At 41.8% G+C, this 24,042-nt stretch overlaps 1 protein-coding gene across 6 annotated transcripts in view; it reads right to left on the bottom strand.

Annotated features, from left to right (window-relative positions):
* The window catches only part of LOC140489239 (myocardin-related transcription factor A-like), a 207,482-nt gene that overhangs the window by 70,131 nt on the left and 113,309 nt on the right, over positions 1-24,042 (bottom strand). For all 6 annotated transcript variants that reach the window (XM_072588561.1, XM_072588564.1, XM_072588559.1 and 3 more), the window contains one exon: positions 23,081-23,146. In XM_072588561.1, coding sequence (XP_072444662.1) covers positions 23,081-23,146 — 66 coding nt within the window. The remainder of the gene's footprint in view (positions 1-23,080; positions 23,147-24,042) is intronic.

Raw genomic sequence — 24,042 nt, 5'->3', positions numbered from 1 at the left:
TATGAAACTGAAGTGGCTTTCCTGAACCTAATACCTCAGTAGCTCATTGCATCTCTTAGACATTCTGCGACTAGCTTTGAGCACCTGAGGTCTGGGTCTTGTTAACTGAGCCAATGGATGCTCGGCAATCATGTTCAAATTGAGTCTTAGAGACGTACAGCACAGAAAGACACTTTTCGGTTCAACTCACCCATGCCGGCCAGATATCCTAAATTAATCTAGTCCCATTTGCCAACACTTGGCCCACATCCCTTGAAACCTTTTCTATTCACATGCTCGTCCAGAAGTCTTTCAATTGTCATAATTGTACCAGCCTCCACCACTTCCTCTGACAACTCATTCCACACATGCACCACCTCCTGCATGAACAAGTTGCCTCTTAGGTCCCTCATGTCTTTTTTAAATCTCTCTCGTCACCTTAGAAGTGTTTACCTTGTCTTGAAATCCCCCATCCTAGGGGAAAGACCCCTACCATTCACCTCATCTATACAACTCATGTCTTTATAAACTTCCACAAGGTCTACCTTTTGCTCTCCAGTGAAAAAAGTCGCAGCCTTGTGACTAATGACACAACAATGCCAACACCACCCACAATCTGCAGACTCTCAGGACAAACAATCATCATCCTGGTAAATCTCTTCTGGAACTTCTACAGCTTAACAATATCCTTCCTCTAACAGGGTGACCAAAACTGGACACAGTACTCTAGAAATGGCCTCACCAATGTCTGTAAAACCTCACATTGATTTCCCAACCCATATACTCAATGAAGGGAAGTGTGCCGAACATATTTTTAACCACCATGTCTACATATGACGCAAATTACAAAGAATTATGGACTTGAACTCTTAGGTCCCTCTGTCCTACAACACTACCCAGGGAACTACTATTCATTGTACAAGTCCCACCCTTGATGTTTGCTTGGTTATCTCAGTCTGCAGGCTCAAAATGGCTATTGTGGCTTTGCTGCCTCATTCGTCACAAAATCCTCCACCAGAACATGATTGAGAAACCCACACATCACTGCAGACATTCATTTACATTTCAGTCATGGCCTACAAGATTCCACAATATGTACCTCAGTGACCCAAGTTCAAAAAAGACCTTTCATCATTTCCAATCCGAAGTTTGAGGCTTTACTAATTTCCTCATTGTTATGTTGTTCTAATCATCACCTGAAATTGCAAAATATCCTTTAACAAACCATTGAACCAAACAGAACCAGGAGCTGCATATCATTTTACAAAATCATAGTTGTGATTAACTCACCGCTTTATTCTGATCCAATATATTTGGCACAACGTCCCTTGGTTGATTCAATCTCAATTGCACTTTCAATCCAGTCCTATATTTTGATCAAATTTGAAGTGTTGAGCTGCTGCCTGAATCAACTCACCTTACACCTTTTTCAGCATTCCGAGACAAATTTAGAGTGGCTCTCCGAGGAACATGAGTAGGCCATTCAGCCCCTCAAACCTCAAGAAGGATTTTGTGACTAATGACACAACAATGCCAACACCACCCAGAATCGGCAGACTCTCAGGATAAACAAACAATAAACAAGGGCAGGACTTATACAGTTAATGGTAGGGCCTTGGGCAGTGTTGTAGAACAGAGAGATCTAGGGGTTGAGATACATAATTCTTTGCAGTTTGTGTCACGTATACACAGGATGGTTAAATTGGCACTTAGCACGCTTGCCTTCACTGCTCAGTCCTTTTGAGTATAGGAGTTGGGATTTAATGAGATCATGCTTGAGCCATGGTCTAACTCCATGTACCTACCTTTGACCCATATCCCTTAATACCTTTACCTACCCTACCTGGCTTTCTGAAAGTCTCATTTATTAATTTGTCACTCCCTGCACCGCACCCCATTTTCCCCATGACCACGTCATTTATCCCTGGTTGTACTCTACTAAATTTCATTTGCACCCTAAGATATTGGCATCCTGTGTAGAATCCAAGATTTTCCACAACAGTCCATGGGACCCCACCAGTACTTTAGTAACTGTTTGGCATAACTTCCTTGCTTTTGTAGTCTCTGCAATTATTTGTTGGGTCAAAGATCCCATATTGCCTTGCTAACAGCGCTCTTAGCTTTATCTTGCTACCTTTAAAGATCAGTGTAAATAAAATATCAAGTCGTTATTCCTGAGCCCTTATAAAATTCTAACATTTAGGTTGTATTATTACTCATTCTTCCCACTTCCCTGCCTCAAATTTCACCTAACATGTATCTGCAAGCTTACTTATGCCCTCCTGAAGTGTCACTATCTTAATCGTTTGTTACATTTCTGGACTTTGTGCTATCTGCAAAGGTAGCAAGACCCTTTTGAGAAGATTGGTAGCTCAGGTTGAGGCTCTGGATGTAAGTTTGCTCGCTGCGCTGGAAGGTTAATTTTCAGACATTTCATCACCGTACTAGGTAACATGATCAGTGAGCCTCCGGTAAAGCACCTGGTGTTATGACCTGCTTTCTGTGTGTGTTTAGGTTTCCTTGGGTTGGTAATGTCATTTCCTGTGGTGATCTAATTTGCTCTGATGTCATTATTTCCTGTTCATTTTCTCAAAGGGTGGTAAATGGAGTCCAAGTCAATGTGTTTGTTGAGTGTGTTCCAGTTGGAATACCATGTTTCTAGAATTCTCGCGTATGTCTGTGTTTGGCTTGTCTAGGATAGTTGTGTTGGCCTTCCTCATCTGTAAGTAAGGATACTAGTGAAAGTGGGTGATGTCTATTTGTGGCTAGTTGAGGTTCATGTATCCTGGTGGCTAGTTTTTTGCCTGTTGATCCAATGTAGTATTTGTTACAGTTCTTACAATGTATTTTGTAAATGACATTAGTTTTGCTTGTTGTTTATATGGGATCTTTCAAGTTCATTAGCTGCTGTTTTAGTGTGTTGGTGGGTTTGTGGGCTATCATGATGCCAAGAGGTCTGGCAGTCATTTCCGAGATGTCTGAGTAATCTGGCAGTCATTTCCGAGATGTCTTTGATATAGGGGAGAGTGGCTAGGGTTTCTGGACACATTTTATCTGCTTGTTTAGGTTTGTTGCAGAGAAATTAGCAGACAGTGTTCATTGGGTACCTGTTCTTTTTGAATAAGCTGTACAGGTGATTTACCTCTGCTCTTTTGTTGAAAAGAATGTTCTAATGCAGCCTCTTTGGTGGGTGTTGGGATGATTGCTTCTGTAGTTCAGTATTTGGTCTGTATGTGTTGCAGCTGTGACATCTAAGAATGGCAGTTTCTTGTTGTTTTCCTCCTCTTTAGTGAATTTTATGCCTGTAAGGATATTATTGATGTTCTTAAAGATTTCCTCTAATTTGTTTTGTTTAGTAATGACAAAGGTGTCATCCACGTAGCAGATACATGAACATCAACTGGCCACAACAAGACATCACCCAGTCTCACTAGTATCCTTACATACAGATGAGGAAGGACACCACTTCGACTGGGAAAACGCATCCATCCCTGGACAAGCCAAACAGAGACATGCACGAGATTTCCTAGAAGCATGGCATTACAACCGGAATAAACACATTGCCATGGACCCCATTTACCACCCTCTGAGAAAAAGAACAGGAACTGACATACCACAGGAACTGACATCACCAAAACACAAAGAGGAAACCTAAACACAAATAGAAAGTGGGTCACTCACACCAGTGTCTTCAGTACCGATCGCTGGGGAAATAGCAGCATATATCTCTTTTCTCCTTCCCACCTGAAGGACCGTTCACCGCTTCTCCCTGCTTTCCGTTCCTTAGCTAATGTCCTAACTACTACCTCTTTAATCTTAGAGGCTTCAATTTTGTTTCTATCAGATGCTTCTTCTGGGCCCCAGCCAAAGGTGTGTCTTGAAACTTCTCCTTTTCGTTTTTCTTCTTTCATGATTATTCAATCTCCCAAACTGGCCTTTTTTAAAAAATCCTCCAACTCTTAATCACTATCTTGGTGAGGAATCATTGGTTCATTCTGTTCGACCATAACACCAAGGTTTATTCCTTGCCAGCTCTGTCAGCTCCTCTACTTTCAGACTCGTTAATTGCAAAAGTGAAACTGAAGTGTTTTGTTTTGGAATTGCTGAAGGATTATTCATCTGCCATGAAGACTTGACTTCTAGAACTAGCCAAGTGGTTATAGCCAGGCTACAACACTGACTGTATCTACTCCACAGGCCAAAACAGAACAAATATCATCCAATCAATTACTAGTCCCATCAATCTACGATCATACAGCAAAGTGATGCTACCTAGCAGTGCCTGACCTTAGAGGTCACTAACTCTATCACATTACACAAAATCAAATCCAATATTAACTGCTCTCTATGGCTCATGTAGTGCTGTGGAAGTGTCCTTTCCACTGAGCCAGTGACCTGGATTTAAGTGCCACCTGCTCCAATGGTATGTAGTAACATCCATGAACAAGTTGATTAGAAAAAAGTACAAAATACATATTATATATAATGCTCTCTTGTTGGAATAGAATGTGATGCTCTAAGAAATGATCCTGAAAGCTTTGTTAAAACTCATCCTGGCTACTAGTGTCTGATTTTTCGATCTTGTATGTAAATTAAAGCTCCATGATTGGTACCATCCCTTTATAAGTACTCAATGTTTATTCCTGCCCCTTTGTCCCACATGTGGAGTCCTGTAGACGACTCCCTCCCCTTCGTGATGTCTTTCTCCTACATTCCTCTTCCCCACCAACAGATTCTACATAGTGATCTCCTGAACAAAGGTTATTTCTACAATGGTACAAATGCCATCTGTGATTCAGTGCTCCCCCTCCACCATGACCTAGTTTGATATTTTTCTTGAATTCAACTTGATTGAGGATGACCACCTGTTTGACGTAAAGTTAAGCTTAGGAGTAATGTCTTCATCACGCTGCACAACAATTAATATGTATATATTGTAGCTTTCTAAAGCGAAAAAAAGACACTGCTGAGAAAGAGACACACTATCAAAGTTGTTCCATATGCCTTTCAGGTAAGAAAGGAGATGCCAAATTCCAAAGGAAACTATGTATACTGCATGTAAAGCGTGCCAATCAGCACCTTGTTTCTTCTGCAGCGCACATGGTTTCCCTTGAAATTTACCGTCATTATACCTTGCTGTTTCCTTTGAAGTTTAGTAATCATGTGCCTGTCCCTGGAGTACAAAATGGAAAGCTTTGACAACATGTCACTTTTTCTCAGCAGTACTCAAGGCATGTTCTACCAAACGAACACTTCAAAAGAGAGAACTGAGATGCAGTCATTTCATATGTTGCTTCCACATCTGTTTTTATTCATTGACAATAGACAATAGATGCAGGAGTAGGCCATTCTGCCCTTCGAGCCTGCACCGCCATTCAATATGATCATGGCTGATCATTCCTAATCAGTATCCTGTTCCAGCCTTATCTCCATACCCCTTGACTCCACTATCTTTAAGAGCTCTATCCAATTCTTTCTTAAAAGAATCCAGAGACTGGGCCTCCACTGCCCTCTGGGGCAGAGCATTCCACACAGCCACCACTCTCTGGGTGAAGTAGTTTCCCCTCATCTCTGTCCTAAATGGTCTACCCCGTATTTTTAAGTTGTGTCCTCTGGTTCGGCACTCCCCCATCAACGGAAATATGTTCCCTCCTGCCAGAGCGTCCAGTCCTTTCATAATCCTATACGTTTCAATCAGATCCCCTCTCAGTCTTCTAAACTCAAGGGTATACAAGCCCAGTCGCTTCAGTCTTTCCGTGTAAGGCAATCCTGCCATTCCAGGAATTGACCTCGTGAACCTACGCTGCACTCCCTCAATAGCCAGAATGTCTTTCCTCAAATTTGGAGACCAGAACTGTACACAGTACTCCAGGTGTGGTCTCACCAGGGCCCTGTACAGCTGCAGAAGCACCTCTTTGCTTCTATACTCAATCCCTCTTGTTATGAAGGCCAGCATGCTATTAGCCTTCTTCACGACCTGCTGTACCTGCATGCTTGCCTTCATTGACTGGTGGACAAGAACACCCAGATCTCTCCGAACAGCCCCTTTACCTAATTTGATACCATTGAGGTAGTAATCTGCCTTCCTGTTCTTGCCACCAAAGTGGATAACCAGACATTTATCCACATTAAACTGCATCTGCTGTCGCATTATTCGTCAGACAGGATAAGGGTGTCTGATTAGACAGCATGAATTCAGCAGACAAACAGAAACGGACAGTAGTAAATTCACAGCCCTCACCATATCTGAAGTGTTACTTCTACTGTCGCTTTTCCCTCACATTTTCTCTCCACATCTGAAATGGGAACTGTCATTTAAGCTGCTGTGTTGACTCATGCCCACTGCCGGAAGAAAACTCGAGTTGTAAGGCATCCTAAGACACTAAGTGTCAGCACAGGATTTATAACACAAGTAGGCATAGGCAGAACACGTGTGCAAAAGTGACTGGATTACTCCTGTACACCTTGGCCCATCATCTCTATGACACAAACCATTCCATCTGGTCACAACTCCCCCTGCACCACAAAAGGTCACTACAAAATTAACACAAGCAGCTCAGTATTAGGGAGGGCAAACAAGTAGGGTTAGGCAAAATACATGAGCAATACAGTGATTGGATTACTCCTGTACAATCTGGCCCCATTATCTCCATGATACAAACTATTCCAACTTGTCTCAACTCCCCCTGCGTGACACCACAAAAGGTCACTACAAAATTAACACAAGCAGCTCAGTATTAGGGAGAGCAAACAACATTAATGCTTTTCACCAGAGCGAGTGAAGAAAGGAAACGAGGCCGAAGAGAGAAGGACGCTTGCAATAAGTGTTACTCAGCATTGTGCCGGAAAACCCATCCAACAAATCCCAGGCTCCTCAAAGGAGCCACGAGGAGAAGATGGAGAAAACATATCTTTAGTCTAAACTAATAGCCCATCTTCAGGACAGTTCATTAATAAAGGATACACTAGGGCCGAGATTCCCATTTCAGCCACATAGCAAGATTCCAAATCCCTGCAAATTTGGATCTGCTCTGTCAATTCTCAGTCCACGGTCTATTACAGTGAGAACCTATATCTTCCACACATTAAAGTGCTCACCATGAATAAGCAAAAGGTTATAGAAACTGGAAGCAACTTGGGTTGGGTCATCTTTCTTTAAAATAAATCAGTCTATTACACAATTCAAAATTTCAAAAGGAAACAGCAATCAGAAATTCGTCAGTGTGAGCAACTCAAACTTCTCTGACAGACTGGTGTTTTCAGAATCAAGATGTTATAACATTACTTTTCAAACTATACAACCATAGTTTTACCTAACCAGATAAACAAGGCAACCTATTATTCCTGATGAAGGGCTTTTGCCCGAAACGTCGATTTCGCTGCTCGTTGGATGCTGCCTGAACTGCTGTGCTCTTCCAGCACCACTAATCCAGTATTTGGTTTTCAGCATCTGCAGTCATTGTTTTTACCCGGTTTTAACCTATCAAACCTTAATACCAGCCCTGGGAATTTGTCTTCAATAAAAGAGGGTCTGTTATGCACTTACCTGTCCATTTCTTTATGATTCCAAAACAATACTGGTTTATTTGGATGGAATGGATGCAGTAGTGAACAGCACATTGTTCCCTAATTTACATCAAACGTTCATGCATTACAAGAACTAGCCACTGCTGTCAAGCCACATCACCCTATCAGTCTGCCTGAGCTTTTTGATGCTGTCAGAGTAACATTGTCAGGAAGACCAAGCACTTCACAGACATGATGAAGGCCTTTTGCCCGAAACTTCGATTTTCCTGCTCCTCGGATGCTGCCTGACCGGCTGTGCTTTTCCAGCACCACTCTAATCTAGACTTCACAAACATGAGCTTAAAAATGTGTTGCTGGAAAAGCGCAGCAGGTCAGGCAGCATCAAAGGAACAGGAGAATCGACGTTTCGGGCATAAGCCCTTCTTCAGGAATGATTCCTGAAGGAGGGCTTATGTCCGAAACGTCGATTCTCCTGTTCCTTGGATGCTGCCTGACCTGCTGCACTTTTCCAGCAACGCATTTTAAGCTCTGATCTCCAGCATCTGCAGTCCTCACTTTCCCCTTCACAGACATGACCCAACCTATGCAGCTTTAACACCAAATTTTCAAAGTGCAATATTCATTGGGTGAAACATCTGGAGCCAAGACTGAAAGAATTACCCAATGGATCAATTAAGGATCTTACATTTCTAAGTAGCATGCTCATCCATTTGGTACTGGTGAAACACTTCAGGATATTAAAACTAATGAATTCCCATCAGAACAGTGAAAGTAAGTTGATTCAGGGGAGGTTTGGAATTGAGGATGCATTTGATTGATAACACTGCTAACCCCCTCCCACCTCTTCAATGTTCTCTCTTTCACACAAAGTCCTACGCAGGAATCTAGTATTTCACATTTGTGTAACTATGGAAACTGCCCAAAATTAGCTGCAGAACTAACAGGAAGAGAAAGTACACAAGAATGAGGTGCCAGAAAACTTCAAGTAGTCAGCGCTTGCAGACTTCCATTTGATACAGTTATTTCTTTGCCTTCCCTCTGGTTTTTCTCAAATCCGATTCTCAAATTTCTCCTTTCCCAGATTCAGATGCTGATCAACTCTCACTTCCTGATGCACCTGAATCTTCTTCCATTCCTATTCTCCTTCTCAAGGGGGTTACCTGAAGGCTTGGAGGTTGCTGGCTGCAGACAGGGTGGTTACTGATTGTGGATGGGGTTCTGTTACTCAACATTTCCTGTTGGCATTGTAGCCCAACACCCCTTCAATTGAGACAGGATGTTCCAGTTTATCCATTCAAAGCATGCAGTTGTCTTAATTTGAAAATTATGGCCATTCCACTTTTAATGCGTAGCTCCATTAGTGACAACCAACATCGGATTCTCTTGCCACAGAAAGGAACCCAAGTATGCTGCAAGGGTTCTGGGTCTTGGGGCTTTACCATTGCTCAGGTAACAAAGACCTTGTCTAATGGAGCAGGAGAGGAGCCCATGGTGACGTGCCCTTCAATAGTTCATACTATTGCCAACAATCAGACCTCTTTCCACACACTGATGTCATTCTACACTAAGTGCAGACAGGTAAGCAGCAAAGCAAAGCAGAAACAGCTTATTTCTCTAACGCAGACAAAACACCTCAAGGCACTTCACAGAAACAGAACCAAACAAAAATCGATACTGAGCAAGGTCAGGAGATATTTGGAGATGAAAAGCTTGGTCAAGGAATTGTAACTTTCAGCAATTGTTTGGGGGGTGGGGGGGCTGGTGACAGGCATTGTAGAGATTAGCGTCAGGTTCACTGAACACGTGACTATCAATGCTATGGCAGAGGGAGTCAAGGATGCACTGAAGTCCAGAGGTGGAAGAATAAAGTTAGAGATCTGGAGAAGCAAGGCTAAAGAATTTAAACACAAAGATGACAAATTGTTGGACTGGACCCATTGCACTGGTCTAGACGAATACCAAGCATAATAAAACACTCAAAGTTACCAAAGACAAATGGCAGAATAATAAATATCAAATGATTGAAATAGCCCAAGTCCGCTTTACTTTCTATTCCCATTAGAAAAGTCCTCTCTTAACTTGTGTAGCAACACCTACAACACATGTATGCAATACCACAAATTGAAAGTCTTGGTCACGTGCCCACAACTAATCTGTTGCAACTCACGACTCTTACACAAGCAATGTCACAATGCTGAACAAAACTTCCATCAAGTGTGGAAACATACAACATAAAACAGGGTTTTCGCAAACTGGATACAGGACTCGAACCTCCATGCTACAAGTGACCTTACTTCAATCACTAACCCAATTACAATCAAGGCAGAAAGGTGTACAACTGAAGATCCAAAACAAAAAAATATCATTGGAGTCTTAAATGCCTGCAGAACATGACTAGGTCAGAATTACTCAACTGCTGTTACATCTATTAAAAAAAAGGATTGGAAACATCTCACCACAAGTTTATCTGCAGCATCAATCACCTTCCCACAGACTTCAAACAATCCTAGAGGAACGGGAGCCCAGTGGGAGACAGTGATGTTGGTTTTCACAACAACAATCATGTCAGGAATAGGTAAGCATATATTAGGGTCACAGGGATCACAGTTTAAAGAAACCAGGGGATATAATTACATTTGCCGTGTCTCTTGACAGCTTTTGGGATATTGCACTCAACCACATTAATACGGCCCATTGTTTGAACTTCCTCAATTATTTGACCCATATGACTTTTGTTGCTGTTTCAGAGATTGTGACAATTCAACCAACAACGCTTTGAATTACTCAACATAGTTTAAAAACTAAGTCTTCTCCACTGCTGACCTCAGGACAAGCAGGTTTATCTCAAAATAAGCAAATTCAGCTGTTTGCAGGAGTGGATCACTCTACAGACAATAGCATAATCATTGTGATCAGTCTTCAGAGTCAAGGGTATCTACTGCAGTCCTCTGAGCAGCCACAGCACTGTAAATCCTCCTGACAGTTTTCAACTTATCCAGGATTTCACACTTGACACGTCTTGCAGTGGTTGCCATAACAGGGCTGTATGGTGTTAATTATGTCAACATGGATATTACCATCGCACATGGGGACACCACCCACCACGTGGGCGGCAGGTAGTCATGTAACTCAACCAACGCTGTCTCTCTCATATGCTGCGGGCAAGGTACATTGGCAAGATCAAGCAGATGCTGTGACAACGGATGAATGGACAACATGCAATAATCGCCAGACAGGGATGCTCTCTCCCAGTTGGGAAAGAACAGGATTATGATGCCCAGCTCACCTTGAAATAAATTCTGGGATTTACATATTAATGAACTGAATCTTGCAACCCGTTCTCCCAGTTGGGTAACACTTCAGCAGTCAAGGACATTTGGCCTCGGATCTTCGGGTGACCGCCCTCCAAGGTGGACTTCGGGATATGCAACAAAGTCACTGAGCAGAGGCTGATAGCCAAGCTCAGCACCCATGAGGATGACCTCAACTAGTATATTGGGTACATGTCTCACACACACACACACCTTTCACAGGCATATACTCTGTCATAATCGCGCGCACGCGCGCACACACACACATCTATGTGTGAATTTGCATTTGCAGATTTGTATTTGCAAATATAATCCATTTTAACAAAAATGGAATCTGTAGGCAGTCAGTCCAATTGATGTATTAGAAATTCCTACTTTGGAAATAAAACTCATCTGACTCAAGGTTGGAATACAGGCAGATTCTAATCTCACACCTTTAAAGCATTGTCTGAGTTGAGGGACACCATTTTAAGAAACAGGATCATTATATTTAAGACAGATGAAGAAACTTGCTCGCCTTTTTAAAACCTTAAGTTATCTCAGGAATGTGACTTGTAAGTAGTTCTTGGATTTACATATTAGTGAATTGAAACCTGCAACCCATTCTAAGTGATTAAAGAATCAACAGTGATCTAGGTTTGTTCAATCCACCACATTAGTTGTATGACACTTTGATCTTTTACTATAAATTCTGTGTCCTATGATCCTGGCCCACGAGCTACCCGATGAAGGAGCAGCACTCTGAAAGCTCGTACTTCCACATAAACCTGTTGGACTATAACTTGGTGTTGAGAGACTTTTATCTTTGTCCACCCCAGTCCAACAGCAGCTCCTCCACATCACAGCCTGAAAAGTGTGATACTTTTTTACCCCGCAGACTGACTGCCTCAACTGGACATCACCACAGCTAATGTGGTGGCGATGGCTAGGTGGGGAACTGTGATATAAATAGGAGGTAGGATAACTGCAAGAGAAAATGTCAGCTACAATGCAATTTAGCAATGAAGGTGGCTGCAAATGATTACAAAACACCACAACCATTGCTGGTTTTGCATCTATTCATGACACACCAAACCAGGCACAAGGGTTTCTGCAGGAAATTACTAAAATTATCAATTAACTCAGTTATAAAAACAAAAAATGAAGTTGCTGGAAAAGCTCAGCTGGTCTGGTAACATCTGTGAAGAGAAACATTCCGGTGACACTTCCTCAGAACTGCTGCCAGACCTAATAAGCTTTTCCAGCAATTTCGGTTTTTGTTTCTGAGATGCAGCATCTGCAGTTCTTTTGGTTTTTATTCAGTTTTAAAAAGTTTGCTGCAAATGAAGTAACCTTACTTCTCCTCCAGTTCAAATGATATGTTTGACATTCTGCCTCAAACGATGCATCAAACCCTTATCAAAGGGGCATTCAAATGGCCGCCTACAAGCTTCCAATCAGACTGTGGACTAACTGAAAAGTGTTGAGAGCAGTAAACATCGACTTGGTCTCTAGTCTCCCATTTATTCTGCTTTCATCTAATTTCATCATTTCCCTGACAGGTGCTGGCATTTGTGACTAAACACCCAGAAGAGAAAAAAATTCAAAATCTTGACACGGATCCTTCAGAAAACCTGAGCTGAACTCTCAAATATTCTGGCAGGATGGATGCTAAAAGAATATTTCCCCTTTGCAGAAGGTGTGAGAACTAAGGGATAACCATTTTAAGAAACAGGATCTTTATATTTAAGACAGAGGAGGTGAAACTTGTTCTCTCAGAGGGTGTGGAATTCCCGGGAACTGCGGCAGCAGAGTCACCAAACATTTTTAAGGCAGAGACAGAATTTTCACGAACAGGGGGCTCAAAAGTTAATTGGGGTAGGGTAGGGTAGGAAGGAAGATGGAGTTGAGACTATTGTCTTAAGTAATAATACAGCAGGCTCAAGGACTCCAAGAGTTTGCCTCTATCGTATAACATGCGCTAGTCTTGCTTCAACTAGGCTCAAACCAGGACAATGGTACCATATTTTGAACTGAATGATCACCACTGGAAGACTATTTGGCCTCTTTAAGAGGAATCATACGAAGTCAAAGAAAGGCAATGCAACTAATCTAGACACTACTCACCTCTCCACAAATATCAAACGGATTAGCTGGCCATTATCACGCTGCTAACAAGGAGCACTTGCTGCATGCAAAACTGACTACTGCACTTGCTGCATGCAAAACTGACTACTGCACTTGCTGCATGCAAAACTGACTACTGCACTTGCTGCATGCAAAACTGACTACTGCACTTGCTGCATGCAAAACTGACTACTGCACTTGCTGACTACACCGCAACAGCACGACACATGACCTCAGGATGTCCCAGTGCTCGATCATTTGGTTTGCTTTCCTTGCAGGGGATGAGGGTTTTGCCGGGTGAGCCACCACTTACTGCCCGTCCCTACTTGTCCTCAAGACGATGAGCTGCCTTCTTGGACTGCTGCAATCCATAATAAATTGGCCATAGTGCCTAGGGATGTGCAGGCTAGGTGGGTTAACCATGGGAAATGCAGGGTGCAAGAATAAGCTAGGATGATGGATCTGAGTGGGATGCTGTTTGGAGGGTTGGTGCAGACTCAGTGGGTCTACTTCTTCATTGGAGGGATTCTATGATTTGACATAGCTTTCCTTAAGCAGACAATCAATCAATCACAATTTTAAACCAGCACTGAGTACTGCACAACTATGGTATCCTAGCTCAGATGAGGCTTTAAACCTGTTGCACCAAGTGGATGGAATGGTTCCACAGCATAGCACACTATTTGATGAAGGATAGGATATCCTCAACTGTCCTGAGAAACATTTATCCCTTAACAGGACATCACAAATACGGGTCGCCTGCTCATTTAGAAACCTTTCTTGGGATGCAAGAGTCACCAGCACGGCTGCAATCTATTGGCCATACCTGGTCACAACCACAGCAGAGCCAACTACAGATGGTTTATAGTAGAAGGCTGAATGGAAAAGATAGCAGGATCCCTTCCTTAAGTGAAGTTACCTCAATTGTTTGAGGGATCATTTCCTACAGGAAATTGTTGGAAGCATAGGCAATTCTAAGTTCCTTGAGGCTCTTTCATCATTTCTGATCTAAGCTCAATTCCACTTACCCATCTCTCACTTCCACATCTCCTTTAACTAGTAAACATATTCCCAATGGTCATGAAATTTCATTTTTATTTTATTCATTCATGGGATTCATTTGACACAGTATCCACAAACGTTTGAGGGAGGATGTGTTTCACATTTCTACTAACTACACTGAGGAAAAGAAACTATTTCGGATTTCATCCTTGAATGGCCGGACTCCATTTTAAGACTGCCTCCTTGTTTTGGACCCTACCTCGTTAGGGTACCCTGTGAAAATCTTCAACTGTGTTGAGTCTTCTAAACAAAACGGAATTTAATTCAGTCATGTAATAAATCTAACTTATTCAACCTGCCTTCATCCTGTAACCCTATGAAAGTCCTGGTATCATTCTAGTGTATGACACTGGCTGAGTGTGGCTTGTCAAAGGAGCCATGTAAATTTGTGTTGAGAAATGATCTCACCTTAAATATGAAAATAATTTTTTGAGGCACTTCCCAGTTCCAGGAAATGCATTAACCCACCGACCATGTGCATGTGCATCAGTTTTCAACAGACGTTGAAGCAGATTGTTTTGTGTTATCTTCTTCCCTTACATAGAGGAGAGCTTTACAAAACAATTTCTCAGACAATTTATTTTAGTTCAACGTTTGTGGCACCAATACAGTCCAATGTATGAACGCTTCTGTATTCTGAGTAACACAAAACTGTAATAGCTATTTCCTTCTTGAAATTTGTTCAATTCTCTTAAAAAGGCAGCGCTTCTTTCAGGGTCAATTTTATACAGGTCAGTCTCCATTCAGTACCTCATTCTGTGCCCATTTGGCAGATGTGAACCAAAACAATAAGCAGTGGCTGGATGGAGGGTAGTGGTGTGGGACAGGAAAGCATAATTCAGTTCACATCACAAATCGAACAATCACTCAACAGTCAACAGGGGCAGGAATCCTTGGCTGACTGCTCCAGTCTAGTTCAGAGGCACTGAAACTAATTGTAGTATGCCAGCTAAGGTTAGATCCACAGCAATGTGGGTGACTCTGAACAACTCTCTGAAGTGGCAATGCAAACCACTCCGTTCATTTAGAGATGGACAAGAAATGTTGGCCTTGTCAGTGGAAAGAATAAAAATCAATCACCAGCTATCGCAAGAGGAATAAAAAACTGAGGTATGACTGGCTTCCTAGTCCATATCACACCAGGCGACGTATCCAATCGGTCATCTGCAACAAAAGTTTTGGCTGCTAGCAAAAGCAGGTTAAAACTCTGGAATGTGATGCTTAGTTAGCTCCAGCTGTTTACTTTGGATAGCTTTATACTGCGTCACATCACCCTGCTGGGACCATGTCGCTAAGATTGGATGTCAACTTTTTATTTAGATGTTGTATTATATTATTAGCGTCACATCACAAGTGCAGAAACAGGTTTGCACTCATGATACCCTATTCAGCAACCTTGATCTCAACACAGTGCTGTGGCACCATGAGATAAAGGCCTGGCAGCCACAAGAACAGAACTAAGGATTCGATTAAACCAAGGCCACTATCACATACTCATTGACTCAAACTCATGACTGGGAGTGACACTGGCAAACAGCTTACTCACCTGTTCAATGACAAGAATGTGACTTGCAGGATGAGACTGTCAGAAGAAAAGTCGACTGAATAGATATTTCACTGACTCCTATATAAGCTCTCTCATTTTCCAAGAAAGATTTTAATTCAAATTAGTGTGGATAGCTTGAACTTTCTTAGCTTAGTGAGTAACCGAGGTTGTGGTATAGCCCGAAAACAAAATCGACTTAAATATACATTAATATGGCACATATTTTCCACTCTCCAACCCCAAAACCACATCAGCACATCCTTGGGCAGGTCACCACACACAAAATTAAGTCAAAAACAAGGCAATTGGGATCAGGTTACATTAATTTCTTCACTTTGCTGCCTGGCTACACAGGAGATCTTTCAGGAAGGGGCGTAAACGCTTCTGAAATTCAATCCTTGCTAACTTTAATCCTGGCACAGCCTAAAAAGTCTGGTTACTCCTTTATACACAGTGTGCACGAGATGGTGCAACTTGCTATTATAATTATTTCATATCTTATTTCAGAACTCTCAACTACTTTGGATTTGTTGATCACAAAGCAGCTCACGCCATTAGAGAACTGTCTCTTGATTCAGGTATTTACCTGTCTTTAATGTGCTGAATTGCAACATTTAAACTTCAGAAAGCTTTCACAGATTTTATCTAAATTCTTCACAAGACACCATGGGTGCTGCGGTAACATTTATAAAAGATGATTTTTTTTTTTTGCAGCGTGTAGTCTTGGCTGACTGGTTTGGGTGATGAATCGGAGATTCACTTGAGTTGCGCCACAAAGGTTCAAATCCTGCCAACTATCAAAATTAGGAATGCTTAGAACCATTATATGCAGTGAGGCACATTTAAAAAATGATGTGGGAATAAAAGATCCCCTTGGAAACAGTAACCATAATATGGCAGAATTTAGCATTCAGATGGAGGGTGAGAACCTTGGGTCAGAAAATAAAGTGCTTAACTTAAGGGAAATTACGTCGGGATGAGTTCAGAGTTGGCGAAAGTGAATTGGAGAAGGAGAAAACATGGCTGAAGAACAATGATCGGCATTTAAGGAATTAGTTTCTGACACACAAGGATATATTCCAGTGAACAAGGAGAAAGAGGGTAACCCAATCATGGTTAAGCAAGTTAAGGATAGTAAATTCAAAGAAAAAAATATACAATGTGACAAAGATTAGCGGTAAGCCAGAGGATTGGATAAGTTCTAAAAGCTAACAAAAGACAACCAAAAAGCTAACAAAAGAAAGTAAAATATGAGGATAATCTAACAAGTAATATAGAAACAGACAGAAAGAGCTTTTTTGAATATATGAAAAGGAAGAGTGACACCAAGTGAATACAGGCCCCTTAGAAAAGGAGGCTGGAGAAATAGTATGGGTGAACCAGGAGACAGTTGAGGAATTAAATAAATATTTTACATCAATGTTCACAATAGACGACACTATTGGCATCCCAAAAATAAAGTACCAAAGGGCAAGGTGAGGGAAGGAATTAAACACTAACAGTCACTCGAGAAAAAGTACCAGGTAAAATAATGGGGCTAAAGGGTGATATATATTCCCTCGACCTGATGGACTGCACTGAGGATACTAAAGAATTCTGGTGGAACAGTGGCTCCGTGGTTAGCGCTGCTGCCTCAGTGCCAGGGACCTGGGTTCGATTCTAGCCTCGGGCGACTGCGTGGAGTTTGCACATTCTCCCAGTGTCTGTGTGGGTTTCCTCCCACAATCCAAAGATGTGCAGCTCAGGTGAATTGGTCATGCTAAATTGCCCATAGCGTTTAGGGATGTGTAGGTTATATGTATTAGTCAGGGGTAAATGTGGAGTAATGGGGAATAGGTTTGAGTGGGATAATCTTCAGAGGGTCGGTTGTTGGGCCGAAGGGCCTGTTTCCACCCTGTAGGGGATTCTATGATTCTGCAGGGATTCTGTGGAGTCCCAGAGGATTGGAAAACTGCCAATGTTGTATCCTTGCTCAAAAAGGGAGACCAAAAATAACAGCAACTATAAGCTGGTTGTTTTACCATCAGTCATTGGGAAAAAGCTAGAGTCTATAGCAGAGCATTTAGAAACACAATCATGCACAATCAATACGGCTACATGAAGAGGAAATGAGACCTTAATTTATTAATATTAGAATTCTCTGAATAGGTAACAAGTAGGATAGATAAGAGGGACCACAAGGTGAAATTTATTTGTATTTCCAAAAGATGTTCGATAAGGTGGCATATACAAATTTGCTTAGTAAGAGTCTTTGATGTTGGGAGTAGTATATTAGCATGGATAGAGAATTGACTAGGTAATAGCACACAGTTGAGATAGAGGGGACATTTTCAGGATGCCAACCCGTAACTAGTGGAGTGGCACATGCATTAACGATGGATCCATAGTTATTTACAATATATATTGATGATGGAAGTGAATGTATTATCACCAAGTTTGCAGGTAATCAGGGAAGCCAAATAAAATGCTGAATGTTATTCCAAAACAAGTGAAGTATAAAATAGGGAAGTCTTGCTAAAACTATATAACATACTAGTCAGTGTACACCTACAATACTGAAGACAGTTTGTATTGCTTACTTAAAGCAAAGATACACTGGCATTGGAAGCCATCTAGATAAAGGTCACTAGGTCAATTCTGGGCATGGATGGATTTTCTCACGAGAACAGGTTGAGTAGATTGAGCTTGTACTCATTGGAGTTCAGAAAAATGAGAGAAGTCCTATTGAAATAGACAAGATTCTCAGGGAGCTTGACAAGGCAGTTGAGAGTGTTTTTCTCGTGGGAGCCTAGAACTACAGGATAAGATCTCAGTCAAGGGTCACCTCCTTAAGACAGAGATGAGGAGGAATCTCCTCTAAGATGCTTGTGAATCTGTGGAATTCTTAGCACAGAGGACGGTTGAGGCTGAGTAATGTAGAATATTTAAGGCTGGGGCAGACAGATTTTTCATCAGTAAAGCAATCCAGAGTGATGGGGAAAAGGCAGGAGTTAAGCATTACTAGCCATGATCTCATGGAAAGGCAGAGGAGACTTGATGAACCAAATGGGCTGCTTCTGCTCCTATGTTTTATGATCCACATTATGCATAGATCCAGCTTTGTGTTAGAATAATTCCTTTATTGTATAAAAATAAAAGAAACTCAACTTTATCTTGAATATTCTCATTCCCTCCTAAAGGTATGGAATTCCCTTCTAGAAGTCCAGTGTATTCCTGCACAATGCGTAATTCTCACATCCTGGGATTGTCAGTGACGGAGTGTTAAGGCTACGGGATGGATGGTCGAACTGCACACGAACAGGTCATCATGCAGGATGCATAGATTACAAGAGCTCTTGTTGAATCTTCCTTTCTGGTTCACGAGTAACGTGATCAACTACGGCATAACTCCCATCTTGCCCCAAACCCCAACGAAATCAGCTACAGGAAGGGAAAAAAAAACAAACCTTCACAAAGGACATTTTGGAATGTCAAGGTATTCAGTCTATTAAATGTTATCTCTTGAAGCGTAATCATTGTTGAAATGAAGGAAAGCAGCCAATTTATAAATGCAAGGCCCCAACAAATTGTAAGGAGCCCTGGGGACTGGGGGGAGATCATAGTGCAGCGATAATGTCACTGGACTAATTCAGCGTCCAAAGCTAATATTCTGGGGACACAGGTTCAAATCCCAACTCAGCAGATTGTGAAATTTAAATTTAATTACAATAATAAAGTGCAGGTCAGTTGAAAGTTGGTCAGTTTCAAGATCAGCATGAGAGCAATCACAGACTGTTGTAAAATCCCATTTGGTTCACTAGCATCTTTTAGGGAAGGAAACTTGCCTCTCAAAATTAGCAAGGCACTTAGTTTAAGGTCAACGAGGGATGACCAAATGATGGCCTTGCCAGTGAAACTAGCATGCCAAAAGAATACATTTTAAAAATCTGGTAATGTTGGTGAGCAATAAATAACATTCATCATACAAGAAGAAATGTGGACTCTTCTCCAAATCACGTCACACTTATTATTGCCAATCAGAAGGCAGGCATGTTCTTGGTTTAACATTGCAAAAGAGCCACTGCAACTCCAACACAATAATACTCCCTCAATAGCACTAATGAATGCAACAAACACATTCAAGACTTCATAAAATCTTGCAGACAGACAATCTAATGCAATCAATAAAAGTGATTGATTAGGACAAAGATACAACTACATTATAGATCTGCTTCAACTGCCCTTTAATCTAAATGAAAGCTGGATTTTGTAAGCAGTTACAAATTCTTGAGAATAAACCAGACTGGGCAGTGGACATGCACTATCGCCAGGGTAATGACAAATCGGAGAATACAACCTTAAGGGGAAATAAGCTTCCAGTTAGCACTACATTAAAGAGAGTAACAGATCTGTGGAGCAGAGGTCTGAACATACTTTGCTGAAGTTTATTTCTAGACCAGTTACTGGGTCTCAGTTTAACTGCCTTCCTTTCCAAATGAGGTTAGATAACCCACAAGAACTGTGAAAACATCTCAGCCATGCCACCGTTTTTAGACTGTCCCTTCCAGCTCCCTGCCACCCCATTAGAACTGCCATTCATCACGTAACTGGTATTTGCTGTACCTTCTTTATTAACAATGTTGCAACCTCAAGAAGTTATTAAATCTTTTAAAACAAAAATGACCCATGTAACAGAGAGTTTGGAGGAATTTGTGGCTCCACAAGCCAATGCCAAAAGCAATGGGAGCTGCATGCATTACATATGACTGTGGTCCATCTGTCAGTTCTGCTAGTTGATTTTTAGTGGTGACTTTTTTTTTATTACTGGTTCTGCTTTGAACAAATATCCATATGGCAGAATCAATCCCCTAAAACAAAAATGACCAAGCTCTTTGAGAGAAACAACAACCCTCCAGCCATAGGACAGACAAGACCATCTCCACTAAAATCAGTGGACAAACCAGAATTCTAGTGTCGGCAGGTCCTTTCTCCAGAATTAACCAGCTCTGACTTACAATAAAAAAAAAGAAGCTACCGTTAGAAATTAATTGCAGCACAAGGAGAGAAATGCATTGCAGTTATAACACAGAACCATCCCAATCGGGCCAAAGGATCTTGACTGGCAATAACACTGCCAATGACCTTTCAGGCAAATCAGGATAAACTTATCTACCCTTGTCCCTCTTTTAGCTGCTGTTTAAACACATCTACAGTACTCACCCCAAGCACTCTTTATGGCAGCAAGTACCATATTCTAAACAGGTCATACCTTGGTTCTTGAATGATTTTATCTGGGACTTTTATATTCAAATTTCAGACTCACAAAACAGGAAAACTCACCACTGTCTACTACATTAAACCTCTTCATAATTTTAAAGCCTCTAGTAGACCACCTCTCAATCTTTTCACTTCTAGTGAAGTAAGCTGTAGAATCTAACGTTATAAAGGGTATTATCTGGGATCAGTGCAGCACTCATCACCTGACATACATGACTGGGAAGAGTAAGAGGTTACTCGGCTTAGGTGTGCACCACCATTTAATAAGTTCTTAGTGATTTGATTAGATGATATTATCACCACACCTGATCATCTTTCGCCCCCCCTTGCTCATCAAGCAGCTAACTACCTCTGTCTTAAAAAAAACTGAGACTCCGCTTCCACTGTCATTTGAAGACAAGTCCAAAAACTCATGACCCTATGTGAAAAAGAAATTCTCATCACGGTCTTCATGGCCCCTTATTTTCAAAAAGTGACTTTCTTAGTTCTTGATTCTGCAATGTTCACACTGTCAAAGCTCTCAGGTTCTTAACTCTTATTGTCCTCAGTCCAAGGATGTGCAGTTTAGGTGGATTGGCAATGGTAAATTGCCCGCAATGTCCAGAGATGTGCAGGCTAGGTGGGTTAGCCGCATTAGCCATGAGAAATGCGGGATTACAGGGATAGGGTAGGGATTTGGGTCTGGGTATGATGCTCTTCAGAGGGTCAGTATGGCCCCTATGGGCCAAATTGCCTGTTTCCACAGTACAGATTCTGTGATTGTATATTAAAACACAACCCAATAAATTTAATCTGATTCTTTGTAAGGTATTTCTGTAATAAAATAAGGTTCTTTGTCCTAAAGAGCTTCATTACACAATTGGAGACATGAATTACAATGTGTGCACGTGTCCATCAGGAATCAGCCACAAAGTCTTCAAGCAAAACTCCTGAGAACACCACAAAAATGGAGCTTTTGTTGACTAGAGTGGAGTGTGCAGCCTCTCGCCATCGAGAGCAACATACTTAACATTGGCCAGAGAACACGAGCACAAGTGAGCAAGAGGCAAACTCCAGGAATGCCTGCCCAATTTCCAAACATTATGACAGTGGCTATCTTTCAAAAGTACTTCTGGTCAGTATATAGCAGTAAGTTGTGAAAGGAAGTTATTTCTCTCTGATGCGTGGACGTACTGCTGGAGTTTAACAACTTGTAATAAAATACTTTGGACAAAACAATCTACCAACAAGCCATTAGGGTAGATGAACACAATCTTAGTGCTTAGATTCAGGGAACATCTTAAAAAGACAGGAGAGACTTTAGGATTAAACTACAGAGTGAAGCACTTTGACAGTTTTGAAGGCACAGCCACCAGTGGAAACATTAATATGGGGGGGAAGGGGAGGGAGGAGGAAAAAGGCAAGGCCTGGAGGATTGCAGAGATCCTAGTGGATTGTAGGATTTGAGGTGGTTACAAAGACAAGGGGTAAGGCCATGAAGGGATGTGGAAACTAGAATGAAGTGTTTAAACTTGAGCTCCGGTTAAGCCTTGTCTATGTAGTCAGCGATGACTAATGGGACTGCACAAAAATAAGGACATAGTCAGCAAGAGCTCGAGGAACTGGTTAAAGTCGCAGCCTGTTTGTACCGAGCTTTGGCAAATTCTGTTCTGCTCCAACTTGAAAAAAAAACCTCCTGGTAGGAACACCTTATCTGCAGTGCCTGGAAGGCAAGTGTGACCAAACACCACCACAGCCTCCAAAAATTAAACTGCTGTGGAAAGATCACTGCTCATTGTGTTACGGGTTGCTGTGATACTTACTCAGGAGACGAGGCCACTAAGCCTGTAGGTGCTTATCCACGTCAGGAAGTCTCCTCTCTAGCCAGACAGACCAAAGGAGGAAGAACTATTTGAGTCAAACAGTATTTCATTGAGGGGCCTAAGAGCTTCTTCCTCTGTTGCAAAGGGAAGGCAGGTTCAGCAGTGGGTGCTAAATGCCACGAGAACTCTCGTAGGTAGCGTCAATGCAGAGACAAACCCGAGATCAGTCGTCGCTCTCCACCATCTCTGATACCCAAGACATCAAACCAAATTTGTTTCAAGGAGAAGGATGAGCTTTCAATCATTCAAACAGTATGTACTTTGGACTTAAGATCGAGAAGATGGCGGGGATTGTGTGGTCGAAAAGAAAAGGATACAACCAGTTGAAGAACATACACAGACAACCTAGTCACAAAATGGCATGAACAGCCTTCATTTTAACAGAATACATCGGCCAGTTATTACATGGTGTTCTATGTGATGTTACTTACGTGGCATGATTCCTTGGCTGGCCAGCTCCTCCCGGGTCCGCCGCTGCTGAAGCTTCAGCTGCAGTACTGTCAGAGAGAGAACAAAGAGAGGACACACACGGTTAGTGCTCCAGGCTACGACTGCGAAACAGTGAAGTTACTCCGCGCTTTGTGAAAGTTCTCCATTTTAACCTTCACTTTTTGCAGAAGTGGTCACAGATCTAGCATTTCCGCCCATCTGCTTTTAAGTAGGAAACAGCAAAGACGGCTGTCATTTCGACAAGCTTGACAATTAAATTTAAACAGTTCAAGCCTTGTCAAAAACAAAACTGCTTTTTTAAATGGTCTCCTGCCCTCTTTCCGTGAAGAGAATTTCAGCTTTGGAACATACTGCCTGCCTGTGACCCACAAGGCCATACCTACAGGAGTCAGCACCTGCAAAAGTGCTGTAGTACCAAATCGGTAATTCAAGGGTCACAAATTACTACAAACTTTTTAGAGACAATCTGAGGATGGAAGGGAAGGGCGAGTAGGGCAACTGCCCAATGAGAGACTAACCATTCTCTCAACACTGTCTAGTTTCTTCAACAATCCTGCAGGGGTTTTTTGACAATTTTGAGCTGCCCACTGAGATCTCTTATGTGTCAACTTACTTTCTGAGAAGAACTTCCTCATTTCAGTCCTTAGTTTGACCCTCAGACTGTCTGACCTTCTGGTTTGCAGTATTAATAGGCATGCCTTGTTTGAAAAAGTAATCCACACTGCTTTAGTCTTGCAGGCTATCCCTCGCGGTTGCCTCGTTTCAAATCCAAGGTGCTCAAATTCTACCTGTCGATAATTCAGCCAGAGCCACGCCTCTTTCTGTGACCACTTCTAGCAGCTGAATCACTTACAAGTCAACGACCAGAACCAGACAATAAATACAAAGGGAAAGTTTGATGACAGCACAATACACTTCGAACACACTTACCTCAGGCTTGCTT

The sequence above is a fragment of the Chiloscyllium punctatum genome, chromosome 18 (genome assembly GCF_047496795.1).
Source record: "Chiloscyllium punctatum isolate Juve2018m chromosome 18, sChiPun1.3, whole genome shotgun sequence".
In the NCBI taxonomy this organism is placed as follows: domain Eukaryota; kingdom Metazoa; phylum Chordata; class Chondrichthyes; order Orectolobiformes; family Hemiscylliidae; genus Chiloscyllium; species Chiloscyllium punctatum.
The sequence above is the reverse complement of the archived record's forward strand: the minus strand, read 5'-3'. Positions and strand labels throughout refer to the sequence as shown.